At 37.4% G+C, this 18,394-nt stretch overlaps 1 protein-coding gene across 2 annotated transcripts; it reads right to left on the bottom strand.

Annotated features, from left to right (window-relative positions):
• Positions 1-4,828: 4,828 nt before the first annotated feature.
• DESI1 (desumoylating isopeptidase 1) lies at positions 4,829-18,310 on the bottom strand. 2 transcript variants are annotated; one of them, XM_081331994.1, is made up of 7 exons: positions 18,067-18,132; positions 12,908-12,929; positions 12,319-12,435; positions 11,652-11,721; positions 9,967-10,076; positions 9,423-9,545; positions 4,829-7,703 (listed from the first exon to the last, which is right to left on the bottom strand). In XM_081331994.1, the coding sequence occupies exons 3-7, from the start codon at positions 12,351-12,353 to the stop codon at positions 7,610-7,612; spliced, it is 432 nt and encodes a 143-aa protein (XP_081188120.1). In that variant the 5' UTR covers positions 12,354-12,435; positions 12,908-12,929; positions 18,067-18,132; the 3' UTR covers positions 4,829-7,609. The 2 variants fall into 2 exon arrangements, with proteins under 2 accessions (XP_081188120.1, XP_081188119.1); XM_081331993.1 differs by lacking the exon at positions 12,319-12,435 and having other exon boundaries at positions 18,067-18,310.
• Positions 18,311-18,394: the final 84 nt, after the last annotated feature.

Raw genomic sequence — 18,394 nt, 5'->3', positions numbered from 1 at the left:
ATGAAAAGTATCTTTGGGATCACTGATACTTACAAGCTGCACAACATCATTGTAGATCAAAGCCCTGAAATTGTCAGATAGGAATATTTGGCACAAATGCTGCTCTTGCGGAACCATTGCACATACATCTGCATCTTTCAATATACAAAATAAAAACATAACTTTGTTGATCCATGGAAGAAAAATCCAAACTATACAGAGGGATAATATCTTTGTGTATGATCCACCAAAAAGTGACAAAAATGTGTTACATCCTTATTGGTCCCACTATATATGTTTGGGGGGCGTTCTTCCAATATTTTAATTCTTTTTGGCAAAATGTTACACTGTAGAAGGTAGAAGACAATAAAGGTAAAGGTAAAGGTTCCCCCGCACATGTGTGCTAGTCATTTCCAACTCTAGGGGCCGGTGCTCATCTCCGTTTCAAAGCCGAAGAGCCAGCGCTTGTCCGAGGACGTCTCCGTGGTCATGTGGCCAGCATGACTAGACGCCAAAGGCGCACGGAACACTGTTATCTTCCCACCGTAATGGTCCCTATTTTTCTACTTGCATTTTTACATGCTTTCGAACTGCTAGGTTGGCAGAAGCTGGGACGAGTAACAGGCGCTCACTCTGCTACGCGGCACTCGGGATTCGACCCGTCAAACTGCTGACCTTCTGATCGACAAGCTCAGCATCCTAACCCACTGAGCCACCGCGTCCCTTTGAAGACAATAGTGGTGCCTTAGAATTAAAATTCCAATTTTAAAAAGCATTTGTCAAGGACGTTCATTAATATTCCATATTACAATATGTTCTTTTAAGAACTTTCTCTACATAGTCTTGAGAAATGGTGAACCGCAGGAAGTTTTTTTAAAAAATGAAACAAATTCACGGATAGTATACTGAAACATAGATAAAGCTCAAGACACAAAGTTGAACTCAGATCGTGGTAAATGGATTGTTGATCAATGCAATTGCTTTGCTTTCAATATCAGGCAAGATCGATGACATCTGGAACATAGGAAGTCTTCACATTAAATTTCCTGTTTAATCATATCTCTGAGCAAAGGCAGAAGATCAGCCTATACCACTTAATTATCTTTGATGAAAATAATATTAGGAAGTTCTAACTTTTTATTTAAAATATCAGTTCATCAAGTCTGGAAACATCTTAAAATCTGGAGCTTTAATTTTTTCTGGCTGACCCTTAAAAAACAAGCATAAGCTACTATCTATAGCAAGGATGCATTATAACTATTTTAAACCTTATAGTTAATATTTATTCCACTTTAATAAAGATGTGTTTGATAGTCCCCATGAATCTGATTGCGTGTGGCAACCAGCAGCTTAATGACACACCCTAATCCCTTTGCTCCTCTGTAACCTAGGAGAAACAAACAACACACCACTTTTATCACTTTAATGTGGAAGACCCAAGATTATATAAAGATCTATTTCCTAGCTTTATTCCCAGCTACCATATCTTGGGCTACAGCTATCATTTAATGATGCAAATGAAAGAACAGAATCTGAAAGGTAAGTTTAATATGCGTTCACTAGCTGTGAAAGCAGAAGATGGGATGAAATTATTAAAAGGAACAGTACATTGGGAACTTCAGAGAAGATGTAACACTCTCTGGTTTCTGAAACAAATCTTTAATTTCTAGATACATTTCTATGGAATTTCTGATCCAGTTTTGATATCGAAATTCCCCTTATGTAAGATGGGAAAAACTGACATTGTTTCTGAGACAACTGACTGCAATGTTCTGAGCACAACCTTGCATTTATTGCCCAGTTCCAGATTGAGCAGGAAGATGAGATGAACTTAATTTATTTCTATGCATTAGGGTTCTTGATTAATCCCTGTAGGTTATAAAGCAGGATTATAATTTTATTCATTTATTGCATTAATATCCTACTGCAAATGAATAGGAGGAAAAACAACAGTGGGCTACAAAGCCAGGCATACTAGCATCTCTTTGCCTGAGCTTACAGGTTTGGCTGGTTTCCATAATAAACTTTATCCTTCTTAAATGAGATATCCTTTGAGATCACAATCACAACATGATGAATTGTGATAGGCAGGAGAAATGTGATCTGTTTAAGGAAGAACTGGTTCTGTTCATTGGGATTTATCAATGCTGCTACCTTATACCTAGAGCTCATGTAAGGTGGCTGCCTGCATAGCTGCTGCTGTATTTAGTTTACCTATTGACTGCTAGATTGTCTCTATGCAGCTGCACATAGGTGTGCATGTTTGCAAGCTTACACATGTGGGGCACCTCTGCCTACCAAATGGCAAATGATAAAACCTTTTGCTTGTTCTGAGGGGTTTCTGTTTGAATGATCCAACTACAGAAATTGAGAAATAAAAATAGATTACAAGTAGCTTTGCTTGAAGTTTTGGTCAATGTCCAGATGGATAATCAACTGGAAACTGGACAAATTTATTGCTCCCAAACATTTTCCTGGCAAATGTAGCTGCTGCAGCTACCCAGATTTTAGGTCAGTTGTGGATGAATGGACAAGGTGGTATCTCAGACATTGGTAAAAGAAAGCCTAATTTGACTGAACACATTAGATTTTTAAACCCTGCTTTTCTTACTTTTATAAATAATTTAAGGTGAAAAACATACAAATAATCCTTTCTCCTCTTATTTTCCCACCACTCTGTTGAGTTGAGAGTGACTGTCCCAAAATCATCCTTCCAGCTTTTATGCCTAAAGTGGGACTAGATTTTATAATTTCCTGACCATAAAATACTTTCCAGCTGAGCTATTCCAAGTTAGGAGTACCTTTGATATTCTGGTCTTTAAATGGATTTGCTGATCATGGGAATTATATAGGTATACATGATTCAGTTCTGAGCATTAGATAATTACAGAATTCTGGGTGACTGTAGCTTCCATTTGTTGTATAGCATCGTGAAAATATGTCAAGGTAAATTTAGAAGCCAACCAGCTGATGTAAGATGTATGATCTAATGTTGGGAATGACTCAGCAGGGTCTATGTCCCTTTAAGAGCAAGCAGGGTCTGTATCTCTTTAAGATCCTTAAAGGGAAGGCTCTGCAGATGTGTGCTTTCTCTTTCGTTTCCTGCTGTAACTGGTGTGTGTTGGAGACTGCTGTATTAACACGTATATGTATATTGTTCCTGGTGTATGATATAGTACATAATGTAAGATAAACCACCATTTACATCACTGTTTACCGTGCTTACTCCTGGGTTATCTCAGCGCAATAAGACTGTGCATGCACTGACAAAATATTTTCCCCCACTGAATGTAGTATGTATATTCTGAAACTGCTCTAAATAGTTTCAGTTACTACTGTTCTGGAACATCTCTCCTGATACATGTACTAATATAAATAATATAAACCATATTTATCATTCAGCAGCTAAGCACTGCTGGCATGATCCTAAGGCTTATGTGAAGAGGTGCATCTTGAGTAATTAAAAAGGGAGGCACGGTTCTGCGGTGGTTCTCCTCCTTTCTCCTGGGACGCTCGCAGTCGGTGTTGGCAGGAGGACAGAGGTCGACTCTGAGGCCTCTCGTTTGTGGAGTCCCTCAGGGGTTGGTTCTCTCGCCTCTCCTGTTCAACATCTACATGAAACCACTAGGTGAGATCATTCGTGGTTTTGGAGTAGGGTACCATCAGTATGCTGATGACACCCAGCTTTTCATCTCAACCCCAAACAACATCAGTGATGCCCTCGACGTGATGTCCCGTTGCCTGGAAGCGGTACGTACAGTCACCCATGCACTTGTGACCTCTCGCCTTGACTACTGCAACGCTCTCTACATGGGGCTGCCCTTGAGAGCCACTCGGAAGCTTCAACTGGTGCAGAGTGCAGCTGCACGAACACTTTTGGGGGCCTCCCGATACTCCCATATCACACCTCTCCTCTGTGAGCTGCACTGGCTTCCAGTTGCCTTCCGAGTGAAATTCAAGGTGCTAATGATGACATACAAAGCCCTACATGGCATGGGTCCGGATTACCTACGGGAGCACCTTCTGCCAACGTCAACACCCCTCCGTCCTGTACGCTCCCACAGAGAGGGCCTCCTCAGGGTGCCACCGGTCAAAGAATGCCGGCTGGTGGCCCCCAGGGGGAGGGCATTCTCAGTGGGTGCGCCAACCCTCTGGAACTGCTTGCCTACCGAAATCCGGATGGCCCCCGACCTTCGCACCTTCCGGCGCGACTTAAAAACTTACTTGTTCCAGCAGTCCGGCCTGGCCTGATAGCTCTTGGGCTTTCATTTGTTTTTACTATTGTTTAATTGTATACCTACCTTGCTCTGTACACCGCCCCGAGTCCCTCGGGAGAAGGGCGGTATATAAAAATAAATAAATAAATAAATAAATAAATAAATAAATAAATAAAATAAAAAACTTGTACTGAAGATGCCAAGCATGCTTTCAGAGACAGGAAAATCCAGAGCCAGAGCCATTCATCTGACCTTGGTTTAGGTCGTAACCTTGATTTAGGTCATAACCATCTCACTCATAATGCATAAGGGGCATTTCCCCACCCAACCCCTGCAAGATACCTTAAAGGTGGATTAGTAGTCTAATACAAATTAGAGCCCTGAATAGAAAAGGAAATGCTAGATGTTCAAGCTTGCTTTGAAAAAGCTGAAGAACATGAAACATTATTACTGATGCATACTGGATAATTAAGAAAGCCAAAGACTATCAAAAGAAGTCACTATGTGCTTCACTGATTATAGAAAGGCCTTTTATTGTATCAATATAATACAATAGTTATAATCTAAAATATAACTATCAAGATAAATAGGAAGGCAAAAATGCCAAAATAAAACAAGCAAACTCAAGTGAGTTCTGACAAAGGTTTATTTTAATTATAAAACAAGAACAATAAGGAATTCCTGGAAATGACAGACCCGTTAATTAAGCCAGTTCTTTGCTGTCATATACAGGCTGCTCAGCTTTCCATGCCCTTTGACAGGTTAAAAGTATATCAATTTAAATACATGCACGTTTCATACTTTATGTAGATTTATAAATATAAGGATGGAAAAAATGTTAGATATGAATACAGCTATATTTTTGCACAAATATAAACCAGGTCTACTGTCTCTGAACTGACCTTAGTCAATAGTGTCACCTGTTGTGGAACATAACATACAGTACAAATAATTCATATCCTAGAATTGAGACACCAGTTTGAAATGCAGTCTCTTTTAGGTCTCTGTTCAGTGAAGTTCTAAGTATTATTGCACACCACTGAAAATAGACCCTACAGTGTATTCCAGAAAGCAAAAGAATAATTTCTTTACTGGAAGTAATAGAGAGGACAACATGATCATAATGCAAAAAGTAGAATATTCCTTTTACTGTTAGAGAAGACAACTACCTTGGGTTGCAAACTTGCTTGGGAATAAATCCTGTAGGAAAAAATGGTACCATTTCTGAGTAAACATGAGTTTACTTTGCATTTGCTAAAGTTATAGGAAGGAAAGTTCCGAAAATATGATTAAGTAACTATCAGGAATTTCTCCATTTCCTCATATGCACTAATTAAATGGAGAAATGTACATTAAAATTGACAGAAGGAATGATACAAAATTACACATGAAAAAGCAATCAATTAGATTATTAAAACTACAATTCAAAACAGGTTTACTAGAAAGCATGACATTTTGGAGCTCACAAGGAAGTATGTGTGTTTTGGATGTAGTTTTTAAGAAAACAAGTTATTCTAATCAGCCAATGTTTCCAATATGTTATGGAATAAAATTTTAGAACGGTTATATTTTATATCAGCAGTTCTTCTCTACCACACATCCACAATAACTGTGATAGAGATGTGGTTCTTAAAGCAGGTACAGTTATATAGAAAGAACATTCAGAACTATATTCACTGTCATTCCAATTCTTTCTGTGTTGCAATAATCAATATAGGTAGCAAATACTTGTGTAATAGAAAAATACTTTGTTATCAGAGTGCAATCTGAAAATTCAACACAAAAGTTCTGAGGCATTTCAAAAGCATGCAATTAATGAAGCATTCTTTCTCATTTCTCTACTGTTCTATTCACTCAGAATCTTCTATTTTTCCAAAGGAAGGAAATCTTATTTTCCCTATCAAGAATTTTTCTGAGTTTAAATAGCCTTTCTCATCTGGCACCACCAGTACGGCATCTTTGAGCAACAAATTCCAACAAGCTGTCCTGTAATGTTTATAGATAACGAGGCTTGTGGTCCGTCACATAATCTTTCAAACGTTTGTATTTTAAAAAGGGGACTAAAATATTTGGACTACAATCTACTGTAGTTACTTTATTAGGTTTGTATTTTATAGTCGATATATTGTACAAGTGAATATTATCTCTGAGTATTAGCAGATTTTCTAATGTTCTTACCAAGTATTAGAAGAAAGTAGAGACAAATTAATAGCTTCTCAAAGGAAAAGTTCACAGATCTTCTAGTTTCCTAAAAAAATCCAATTTAATAAAAAATTGATATAATGAAAGCCTGACATTGAGGGAAAGGTATGTGTATGTGTTTTCTCAGAGAGTAGTTGTCATTGCCATATAATGCTTTCTTAAAATGCTCCTCAAACTGGTTCTAGTGTTCTGTTACAAGTATTTAACCTGGTTAAATAAATAATTTTTGTTGTTGTAAAAAACAACAACTAAAAGATGCTCCTCATTCAAACTGGATGTTAGCATATGGAGAAGAAGGTGTTTATAGCAATGGATATAATCAATATAACTATATTTATAGATTTAAATCTCAGACTTAAATAATAGGTCTTAACACTGATTTTGGATGTACTTCCAGAATTGAAAATTACTTCTCTATACTCTTATTTGAAAGTTGTACATTGCATAGGTTTTTTGAAAATTATGTAAGTTATTTGTTGTATTAGCCAAATTCATTTCGCCTTCCTTAAAATATGGTGTTACTGCTTACAGGAAGACTTTCGTTTCTACCCATTGTACATTTTTTTTAACATACAAAAGATTAACATAGCACAAGGGTTAAGGCTATTCTATTTGGTATTGAAAAGATCAGATTTTCAAAAAAAGCAATAGAGGGTTATTTTGGCATCAACAATCCGCACTTAGAAATCTATTACTGTGTATATTTATTTCTACTGCAGACTGGCTTATATTTTCTGTTTAAGAAGTATGACTCAAAATAATTTCTCAGTGAATGTTTTCAGTTTTTTTCTCCTATAAAAAATTTAAAGCATGTTCAAGCTTATTGTTTAATATTGTTAAATTTACAACTTTAAGGTTAGAAAATATTGCAACAATGGTAATGAAATTAGTACATTTGGGAAGAGATGGCTAAGATATCCTTGTTACCTTAGTTTGTGCAGGTGGATTTCCTAATTTGCACTTTTTCAGTGGGGACAGTAGAAAAAGTGAACCAAGACAAAAACAAATTTAATAAGTAAATACATTATTTGATTTTATGACCATATGTCTTCTGATATCACCACATGACATGCAATTCAATAAATATTCTCCCTAACAAGTCCGAAATGCCACTTTTGAACCATGGCATGAAGTTATAAGATAGGTATCTAATACAGTTGAGTTTTAAAAGGAAATGCCCTTGTGAATTGAGATATTTTTCACTGTGTTTGCTAGCTCTGTCCATTATGTCTGCCAAAAGTATTTCCTCCAGGTGGCTGGATCTGGATAGAGTCAAGAAGTGGTCGTAATGCTTGTCCAAATGGTCTGTGACAGTAAGAAGCATAGAAGAGTATGTTTAAGTTTTCAAAATACTCTGTAAGTAAAAATATTAAACTTAAAAATAAGACACCTAAGAACCTTGGCGAGAAACTGACTCTTCATAGTCAGTACAATCCTTAAGAGACATTTGGGGAAATGAACCTATATAAGCAGGATGAAGAAAAGGGAAGCCAACCCAAAACCTTCTCTATAATAGCACAGAACCTAGACATAGAATTTTGTCTTCTTTTTTTCGGAGGGCTTTGTGTTTTTTTGCTTCATAGCTCCACAGCATTAGATACCGAATTGCTCTGCAATTAATTCTATAATTTGACAGTGAACTGCTAAGCACATTGAAGAGGTGTGCCCTAAGAATATAATGTATTAGGGGAAGAGGTGGGCAGTCCACAGATTCTTTTTTTTTGCATACAGGTGGCCTGTGGTTAATAATAATAATTGGGACCAGAATTTGTGAAACTAACCAATATGGTTGTAAAGCATGACATGACATGACCACATTGTTTTGCAATGGAAATTCCGGTGCCATCATGAATTGAATCCCACCAGTTGTTAGATGAGGAGCAGTGGCAGAACTGGTGGTGCTCGTAATGAAGTAGAGGCCCAGGGATGACTGTGATAAGCTAAAACTGTTGGAGCTCCCTAGGCCTCTACTTCAGTGGCTACCGCCATCCTCAAGAAGTGCTGCCAGGCAAGGTGTCCAGAAGGAAGAGTTGGGGAAGCGGCTGATACCTCCCTGTGGTTGTAAGTGTGGGTGGATTGCCAAATGTGACTGCAATGGCACTGCAACAGCTGTACCTTGGGGGACTGGGTGTAGAATTCATTCAGTGCTGCCATAACTTCAAATGGTTGTTAAATGAGGACTATCTGGACCCCGTTTTTTTGCAGATTGCTGATTTTGATGGCACTTCACTGAAAAATGAAACTACACTTTCCTGCAGCTTCTAAACAAAAACAAAACAATTGAAACAAGCCTTCTTTTAAATTTAGTATCAAAGAAGTCAATTTTACTCCTGGAAATTACTATCCTGTCTACGATCTTGGGACTCAAATATTAATGCTGCAACTAGTACTGTACTTCTAGGAATAGTAGGAAGTCATAGACAATGCAAGGTTCCCTCTCCATCTTGGTGAATGGTGATGAACACACATTGTATGCTGCTTTAATAGCAGTTATCTACAGTCCACAGCATGACCCCTATCTACCTGGCAAAGGGTGGAGTTACTACACTTTTATTTCTGTCACAATACAGTGTATAATGACATTAAAATGTTTCTTGCCACTTTACACTGCATGCTATAGCTGATTTAATCTGAGGTGTTTTTTTAACCTCCAAATCATATACTTCAGCTCTTTTTTGTCTGTAAAAGTTATCGTATATTGAATTAGCACCAGTAATTGGAAAAAAAATTCAGAAGGAAGTTAATGTAGTTCCTGATATAAATTGGGAGCATATTCTGTAGTTGGGACTTCTCTGTTTTCTTCAACAAAAGAGTGGCCAATTTAAGAATACTTTTGGTTTTTATTTTTTAATATATTTGATATAGTTTGGACTTGTGTCATTTGCTTGTAGGTGAGCCTATGAGGCAGATCACTGGCCCAAGCTGTCTTGCCCTTAAAAATTCTGAGAAGGCATGGTTGTTAAAGTTAGCATGCAATGTGGCAGTATAAATATGGTATACTATATAAAAAAAGATTGCACTTACGTTGCAAGGACTTCAGATGGAAGATCTGTAATGTAGGAAGGGATCTTTCTCCCTGTCAAGAATTGTGCCACTTCATTGCTGAATGTATTACAATTATGATCAAAAAGATTATAGGAGTCTCCTCTGTGATCCACCAAAAAATCAAAGTGAATGAACATGAGTCAGATGTAATGCAGAAAAAGTCTCGAGAGTTCAAGCATATAAAAACAATTCATAATTACAACATTCAGATCAAAAGCTAACTGAATCAATGACTGAATAAACAGTCTTCTGTATTTCTATTTAACTATATTTTGTTTCATATAAACCTTCTGTTCTACATCAATCCAGAAATGACATCATTACAACCATCAACTGTAATCAGCATAGTATACCGACTCTTCCTAGATTATTCTTATATTCTAATATCTTAGGTGATTTCAAATCTAGAGTGTCTATATAATTTCAGAATTTTACATAAAATTTATACAAAATGTTAAAATAATTCTAATAAATTATTCCCTTCACAGAATATTAGAATAGAAACTAAACACCAGAGTCTCACCGGAATATAGATTCCCCCAATGAGGACAAATATTCTAAGAAGAGGTCTTCTGAAACTTCAGTATATCCCAGATCTACAATAGAATCTGGAGGCCCAAGCAGTGTTCCGCCCTACAAAATTTGCATTCATTGGGTTACTAAGTCATTACAAAAATTTCTCAGTATCTTTTATAGAATAATTTAAGCTGAAAACTTTCTGCAAACTTTCACAATTTGCTCACATCAACTGAAAACTTCCAGAAGTTACTCACGTCTGCTATCACTGCTGGTAGAAAACTGACAGTAATATTTCAAAGGATCCTCATGTAATCTCTTAATCTGGAGACTTGGACTAGCAGGAAAACACATTTGCTTTTGATAGAGATGTGAGTCCCCCCCACATCTTGCTTTACGGAAGAGAAATATAGTGGCTTTAGAAGAGGGACCAGGAATGCAGTTTCTCAGTTAAGGTAAGTCAGATAAGTCTCTTAAATTTTTTCCAGTAGATTAAAAACCCATTGTATATGGCTAAATTAAAATCAGCACTGCCTGACTCATAATTGCATTAAGAAATCAGATTCAGAAAGAAATATCTTTGATTAAAACAAAGTTTTGCAGAGTTGAAAAGATTAATATTCAAAGCAACAATTATTGTATAAAACGCAGAGCCAGGTAACGTGAGACAATCATCCAGACAATAGAAGCTTGGGGAGGGGGGAAGGGTTGGCTGTCTCTAGGTGTTTTTCATGTAGACCTATCCCAGGGTTAGGCAACCTTGGCTCTTTTATGATTCATGGACTTCAACTCCCAGAATTCCTGAGTCAGCAGAAGTCCATGAGTCATAAAAGAGCCGAGGTTGCCTACCCCTGACCTATCTGTTCTTCTCAAGTTTAGGGAGGCAGAACGACTTGACTTGTTTCTGCAAACTAATTTGCTGTCCTCAATTCTGATGGAGGCCCCGTCTCATTGCCATCGTTACTAGCACTGCAAAACTAGTTAATTTGTCTTTTATATCAATCAGCAAGACATTTGGGTAATCCCTAATATTTTTTTATAATATCTTATTGTATTTATTTTTTAAAATGTCCTCTTGATAGAAAGCCAGTATAATAATAATAATCTCCTGTTTTTTGCTTTAAAATTTCATTTATCATCTACTCTTACACATTTTGGTCAAAATGTTGTTCAGTTATTTCATTTCTAAGTTCTTGTGATTTTACAGGTGATGCTAAAGTTTATAATTTCCCTATGTAAGAATGGTAATACTAATTTAAAAAAATACAAAATGAATTGAAATCAACTGAGTAAAAGAAAAAAACCCTGAAATAACTTCTCAAATGCCTGTAAACTTACAGGTGGACAATATCAATCAGCAAGACATTTGGGTAATCCCTAATATTTTTTTTATAATATCTTATTGTATTTATTTTTTTAAAATGTCCTCTTGATAGAAAGCCAGTATAATAATAATAATCTCCTGTTTTTTGCTTTAAAATTTCATTTATCATCTACTCTTACACATTTTGGTCAAAATGTTGTTCAGTTATTTCATTTCTAAGTTCTTGTGATTTTACAGGTGATGCTAAAGTTTATAATTTCCCTATGTAAGAATGGTAATACTAATTTAAAAAAACACAAAATGAATTGAAATCAACTGAGTAAAAGAAAAAAACCCTGAAATAACTTCTCAAATGCCTGTAAACTTACAGGTGGACAACTTGAAATTCCCCCACCACCATAGAAGAATTCATCCCTGTGGGCAACTATGGAGGTGTGCCTGAGAATAAAGAAACATCAGGTTAAAAGAAAGAGTAAATCTCTACCCAGTATGTTGCCTAACAGTATCAAGAGTAATACAAATGCAAACAGAGTATTTAGTCTCATCTGCCTTTAGACAAAATGTTTTGTCTTACCTATATAACACTGCAGAATGTTCAGAATTTCAGACATTCCCAATTCATTCTTCTTCCTTTAACTTTTACCTCTTGCCTCCAGCAGTCAATCAGCATTTTATGACAAATGCTTGCTCCTATTAATGTGTTTGGAGGAGGGGTGTATTTATTTATTTAGCCACCCATCTCATATCAAATTGATTCTGGGCAGGTTACAATATTAAAACCAATTAAAATAATAAAAAATAAATATTTTTAAAACAATAAACATGGAAATGACAATAAAAATATTTATAGTTAAACTTATAGTTAAAAGATGGGGAGGGAGGGAACAGGGTGCACCAAGAGGAGGTGAGATTGCTTCTTAATTCATCAAACACCTCCGGTGTGATGCTCTCCTATTGGGATCCCAAGCCATCTGGCAAAGCCAGGTCTTCAGGCCCTTATGGAAGGTCAGAGGGTTAGGTGGGAGCCAATCTCACCTCAGGGGTAAGATGTTCCAAAGGGCAGGAGCCATGGCACAGAAGGCCCTTCTCCTGGAGCCCACCAGCTAGAATTCCTTGATTGTTGAGGCCCACAGCAGGTGGGATGGGCCAAACCTAAGGGGTGAGACAGTTCCTCAAGTAACATGGACCCATGCTATGCAGGGCTTTAAATGTGATAACACCTTGAACTGTACCCAGAATCAAACTGGCAGCCAGAGCAGCTCATGGAGCAATGGTGTAACATGGGCCATCCTAGGGCCCCAAGAACTGCCTGTACCGCCGCACTCTGCACCAGTTGATGATTCTAAATTGTCTTCAAGGATACACCCATGTGGAGTGCATTACAGTAGCCCAGACGTGAGATGACCAGGGCTTGAATAACTGAGTTCAGGGACTTTTTTTGTTCCCCCACTGGGTCTACATCTTTCTGTTTATTATTTTTTGCATTGACTGTAACTACATCAAAATAATTAGATATCTCTGTTATTTTTTAATCCCTTGACCACACTATTTAAATTATGTAGAGCGTAACAGTAGGGATCCCCCATAGTACAAACATTCCAATTAATTTTGACTAGTAACTTACCAGATGCCCTCTAGTTGCTTACCTGTATACAAAAGAAGAAAGTAGTATCAGCAACTTCTATTGTGACCACTTACTTATCATAATTCACATTTTCTTACATAATTTCATTTAGTCTTAAACTTTCTAAACCAATAAAAGAGAAACTATATTTGCTATCTTCAGTCAAGTTGACATGTGTACTCAAGCTTTATGCTGATAAAGAACTATATATTAAATCTTCATGAAGAATACACCATTTTTGAGTAACACATACCTTTTCTAAATTAGTTTTCTTAGAAAGAGCTCAGAAGATTAACTACCTCATTTTCTTAAAAACCTGTGAGAACACCTTTTTCCTTTTTCTTGAAGATTCTTAAAGTATGGCAGGCATATAAAGAATTTCTGATGTAATATGTAAAGTTGATTCATAATATCTATATTAATAAAATTCAGAGTATTTTTTCTATTAGATCAAATAAAACATATTGATGAATTACTTTTTATTTACATGTGATCTAATGTTAGAAATGATGTATCACCAGTGCAACATATTGCATCAATTCTTAGTATATCTGAACATTTCAATACTATCTCTACAGAACTAGAAGCAGATTTTATTGGATATATTGGTATGTACTTTTGATGAGGTATATATGAAATTGGATTTTACAGATTCTTCATAAATCTAAGCAGTATTTGAATTTTCTGTTTAGTGGCTTTTAAGTGAAGATGATTTTTAAAATTCTACTTTCCCCATTCAACCCCATCTGGAAATTAAAACTCTTGGGATAAACTTGCCAGAGCATGCCCAATAAAAGTAAAACTTAGCTTTAACTAGTACTGTGGAGTCCTTGGTGTACTCTGAGCTTGGTTGTTTTCTTGCAGATGTTTTATTTCCAAACTAGGTAACATCATCAGTGCTAGTAGGGAATGGAGTTTGCTCTCATTTTATAAACTACTGGCTTGCCCTATCTCTATTGGTGGGAATGGTCTTGGTTGTTTATTTATTTATTTATTTATTTTTGGGACTTATATGCCGCCCTATCTCCCAAAGGACTCGGGGCGGCTAACAACAATAAAAATACAATAATATAAAAGTTAAAAAAGAATTAAACTAGCAGCCCCAATAATAAGTTAAAAACATTTTTAAAATCCCTGTCAGTCCAGGTCAGCCTGATGGAAAAGGAATGTTTTAAGGCCGCGGCGAAAGGACCGAAGATCCGGGGCCATTCGGAGCTCAAGGGGAAGTTGGTTCCACAGGGCTTGATTGGACTAATATTTATTGTTAGCTTCTTGACTGTTAGCCTAAAGTTAATCTTGGTGTTAATCTCTGCCCATCTGGGTGCTGATGAGTTGTATTGGACTTTTTGTTTCCTTGTTGGCTTTTTGATTGGCATGCAGAAGTTGTTTATGTGTCTGCTGGTGGTTGATTTGTCTGAGTGTCAGGCTTCCAGGAATTCTCTAGCATTTTTGGACTTGGTTTAGGATATTCAGTTTCCCAGTTGAAACTATGTTTAAGCCTATCCATGTGTTGTGAAATTAAGCAGTTTTAATCATGTCTTCTGACAGTTGTGAATTAGTACAGAGTTCAATGTGGGAGGTACTTGCAATTCTGTTGAAATTCAAATGAGTTGCTTATAGTTACACTTTTCTTCATCACAATGACAGTGCAAGTTCAACACATCATTGATTGAATCTTTCTTTCAAAAACAGAAATACAGCACTTTGATAAACAGTAAATTATTTTGTAGTATTTTTAAGAAAAAATATCCTTTTTGGACTTCAGTATTGTGGAATCCCTCAACGGCTAACCATTTACTTTGCAAATGCACATTTACATGCTGAGGATACATAAAAACTCAACATGAATATCTAAGCTTTGCAGATACAGGGAATGGATATGTATTATGGATTAAAAATAATCTTCAATCAGTAATGTGGAAATAGTATTAATATGATTTAGTTTGCTTCTTCTCAGTTCCATGATTTTATTCTGACAGTGATATAAAATCATTTTATATGATCATATAAAATCATATGCTGCTCTGGTTACCACTTTTACTGATCAGAAATTAATTTTAAGAATAAAAGATCTACTATGCTACATCCAAAAGAAAGTTATTGATTATAGGCCAGTAGTTAAAGTAGCTAGTTTGATTAAATCTTATGTATTTAAAATACATATATGAAATTAAATGATTTAACCCTTCAAAGATCATCACTCTGTAGCAGTAAATGAGGTTGTCCATTCCAGTTATGACATGAACTATACAGTTGGGAGTGGATACTCCCAGAAGGGGACTTGTAACAGTCAGTAGATCACAGCTGAGTGATCAGATTAACACAATCCACTGGAGAAAAAAATGGCAACTCACTCCACTATTCTACTAAGAAAACAAAGTGAAATTCACAACTAGGACAATAGCAGTAGAGGAACAGTAGAGGACAATTATGTGTATAATACAAAAAATGTTAGAATCATGAACAAAAGCATCTGGATGTTATCAGAGCAGAAGCACCAAGTCTATACACAAACATTCTGGGACTTAGAAAACTGTAAAGTTGGAATAAGTCATTTCCCATAAAAAAAACACCAGATATTCTACAGTGAACAAGAACTTCAGACAAGAAATGAAATAGTTATAATTATTAGCAAAAAAGTGTTAAACCCAGTGCAAACAAAATTCAAGTTACAGCTCAAAAAATGAAAGGAGGATTTCAATTCAAGTTCCAATTAAGAAGTTCAATGATTCCTGTATCCCATAGGTGAAGAGGAGGCTGATAATGAATAGTTGTATCCTGACATGCAATAACTTGTCAATACAATAAAAAAGATGTGATCTCTTCAAAGGCTACTGGAATAGTAAAGCCCAGTCATTTGGGAAATTAAAAGGTAAAGGTAAAGGTTCCCCCGCACATGCGTGCTAGTCGTTTCCGACTCTAGGGGCCGGTGCTCATCTCCGTTTCATAGCCGAAGAGCCAGCGTTTGTCCAAGGACGTCTCCGTGGTCATGTGGCCGGCATGACTAGACGCCAAAGGCGCACGGAATGCTGTTACCTTCCCACCGTAGTGGTCCCTATTTTTCTACTTGCATTTTTACGTGCTTTCGAACTGCTAGGTGGGCAGAAGCTGGGACGAGTAACAGGCGCTCACTCTGTTACGCGGCACTCGGGATTCGACCCGCCAAACTGCCGACCTTCTGATCGACAAGCTCAGCGTCCTAACCCACTGAGCCACCGCTTTGGTAAATATAAAATGAGCCAGATGACAGACTAACAGAATTCTGCCATGATAATTTGATGTTCATAAGAAATACTTTTTTTACCAATCTAAACAACTGTACACACAAATGTTACCAAATGGAATAAACTGACTGCATATTTTGCAAGTACAGATGAAGTTCTGTTCAGCCAGTAAAAAGAAGATATGATGCTGACTATGGCTCAGATCATGAACTTCCAACTTCAGCTAAGAAAGGAGACAAATGACCAAGTCAAGAAGATGAATCTCAACAAAAAGCCATTGGAATGGTCTGTGATGATCAAAAAAGAGATTCATATGAGAATCTGTGTATTTACGGATTAAGGTGTTGAATTAGAAATAGAGGCACCCTGGTTTTAGTATACCTGTCACTGAAGCACACTGAGTGACTTAAGGTCACTCACTTTCTCTTAGCCCAATTTATCTCATAAGGTTGTTATAGAAAAAAGATGAGTAAGGTGCATTATATAGGCTGCCTTTGGAAAAGGTGGGTGGGATATAAATTGAGTACATATATATATATTAATGAACTAAATTCAACAGAATCCCTGAAGAATCCTAATAGAAATCTGCCATATTGTTAATTATTCCATTCTGTCAGAAGCAAAAGATGTCTATTTATAGACTGAAAATAGGTGAAAAATGGCAAAAGGAAAAGGCCACAGCAACAGAAAAAAATTACCTACCTAAACACCGAATTCCTGAGAAGGGCAAGAAGTTATATCTAAATAAGTGAAGCAAACAAATGAAGGATAATAATCAAATGAGAAAAAAGAGACTTAAAAAATTAGAGAAATCAAGCAGAGCTTTTACAAAAAGATAGTCATAATAAAAACTAAAAAGGCAAACATCTAGTGAAAAAGGAAGAGATAAAGGTAAGCGTAATTACAGAAAGATCCCCATATCATCAATACATATATGGACATCATCAATGAACGTTACTAGAGCCACATCTTCAAAAATTTAAATAGTAAATGAAAAATGCCAACAACGGGAGTTGATGAAATAGTAGCTTGATTGATGAGTGCAAATGTTAGTTTTTATGTTTGATCTGTTTTATATTGATGTTTTATTTATTGTTATTGTTGAGTCCCCTTTGGGAAGAGATGGACATCTATATATAAATTTGATTAATAAAATAAGTGTCTTATTCAATTGTCACTTTCAATGGTTTAGGGACATCATTATTCAGCAGTGACTATAGTGTTTTATCTGGAGGTAATTGTTTCTGTCATCTCTGTAACTTGCCTATAAAGGCCAAAGTGTGAGGTTTCACTTTCACACCCCTTCTAACCTTGTGTCTGTTAGCTTTTTGAACTCCCACCTTAAGCACCTTAAAATGACTCTGGGAAACGACTGGTTTCGAGTTTCGGCCTTAGCATTTCTCCCTCTCCCTTTGTGTCGGCGGGAAAAGTTGTGACTCTAAGCTAGGCAGAGGCATCTGGCCTCTTAAAGTCGCCCTTTACATAGCCCTGGGCTGGGGGGTGGGGGTGGGAGAGACCGGGCACGGTAAAGACCCGCGCATCTCCTGGATCAGGCGGGCGAAGGGAAGGGAAATAGCAACTCCGCATCTTCTCACCCGCTACTCTCTAAGTCAGGGGTCTTCAAACTTGGCCCTTTTATGACCTGTGGACTTCAACTCCCAGAATTCCTCAGCTCGCGTGCCTGGCTGAGGAATTCTGGGAGCTGAAGTCCACAGGTCATAAAAGGGCCAAGTTTGAAGACCCCTGCTCTAAGTCCTAGGAGTCTAGGAGGCTGGAGAGAGACGGAAGAGCTCGTTTGTTCCCGCAGACCTGCATATCTGGAGTGGCCGCTTCTTCCCCCGTTAAGTTAGTAAGCCATCCGCGTCCACTTTCCCCTCAGCCTATCACACAAATTGAGGAGGCGGCGGGTTTCCGTGTCTTACTTGCTGCTCTTACCGAGCATGATAGGACTGAGGCGACGAGCCATGCCCTTGGACAGGTCGTACACGTAGAGCTTCACCGAGTGCAGCATCGGAGGCGAGTCCATGACATTGGCCGAGGAAACAGGAAGGGGAGCTTGCAAAAAAAAAAAACAGCACTTCGAAACCAATTCGACCTTCTCTGGCGAGGCCGCTGGAGCAAAGAAAAGAGAGAAGCAGAGCTGGCCTAGTCGGTGCGCCTCCCGGCTGCGGCTGCTATTGCGGGACTAACCAAGTGAGAGAAGGTGACTGAAAAGGGGCGGAGGGAGGGCGGCGAGGGGAACGCTCGTTTCACGCACGCGTCG

This window comes from Vipera berus, assembly GCF_964194415.1.
Source record: "Vipera berus genome assembly, chromosome: 6".
Classification (NCBI taxonomy): domain Eukaryota; kingdom Metazoa; phylum Chordata; class Lepidosauria; order Squamata; family Viperidae; genus Vipera; species Vipera berus.
This window is presented reverse-complemented; position numbering and strand designations above follow the sequence as displayed.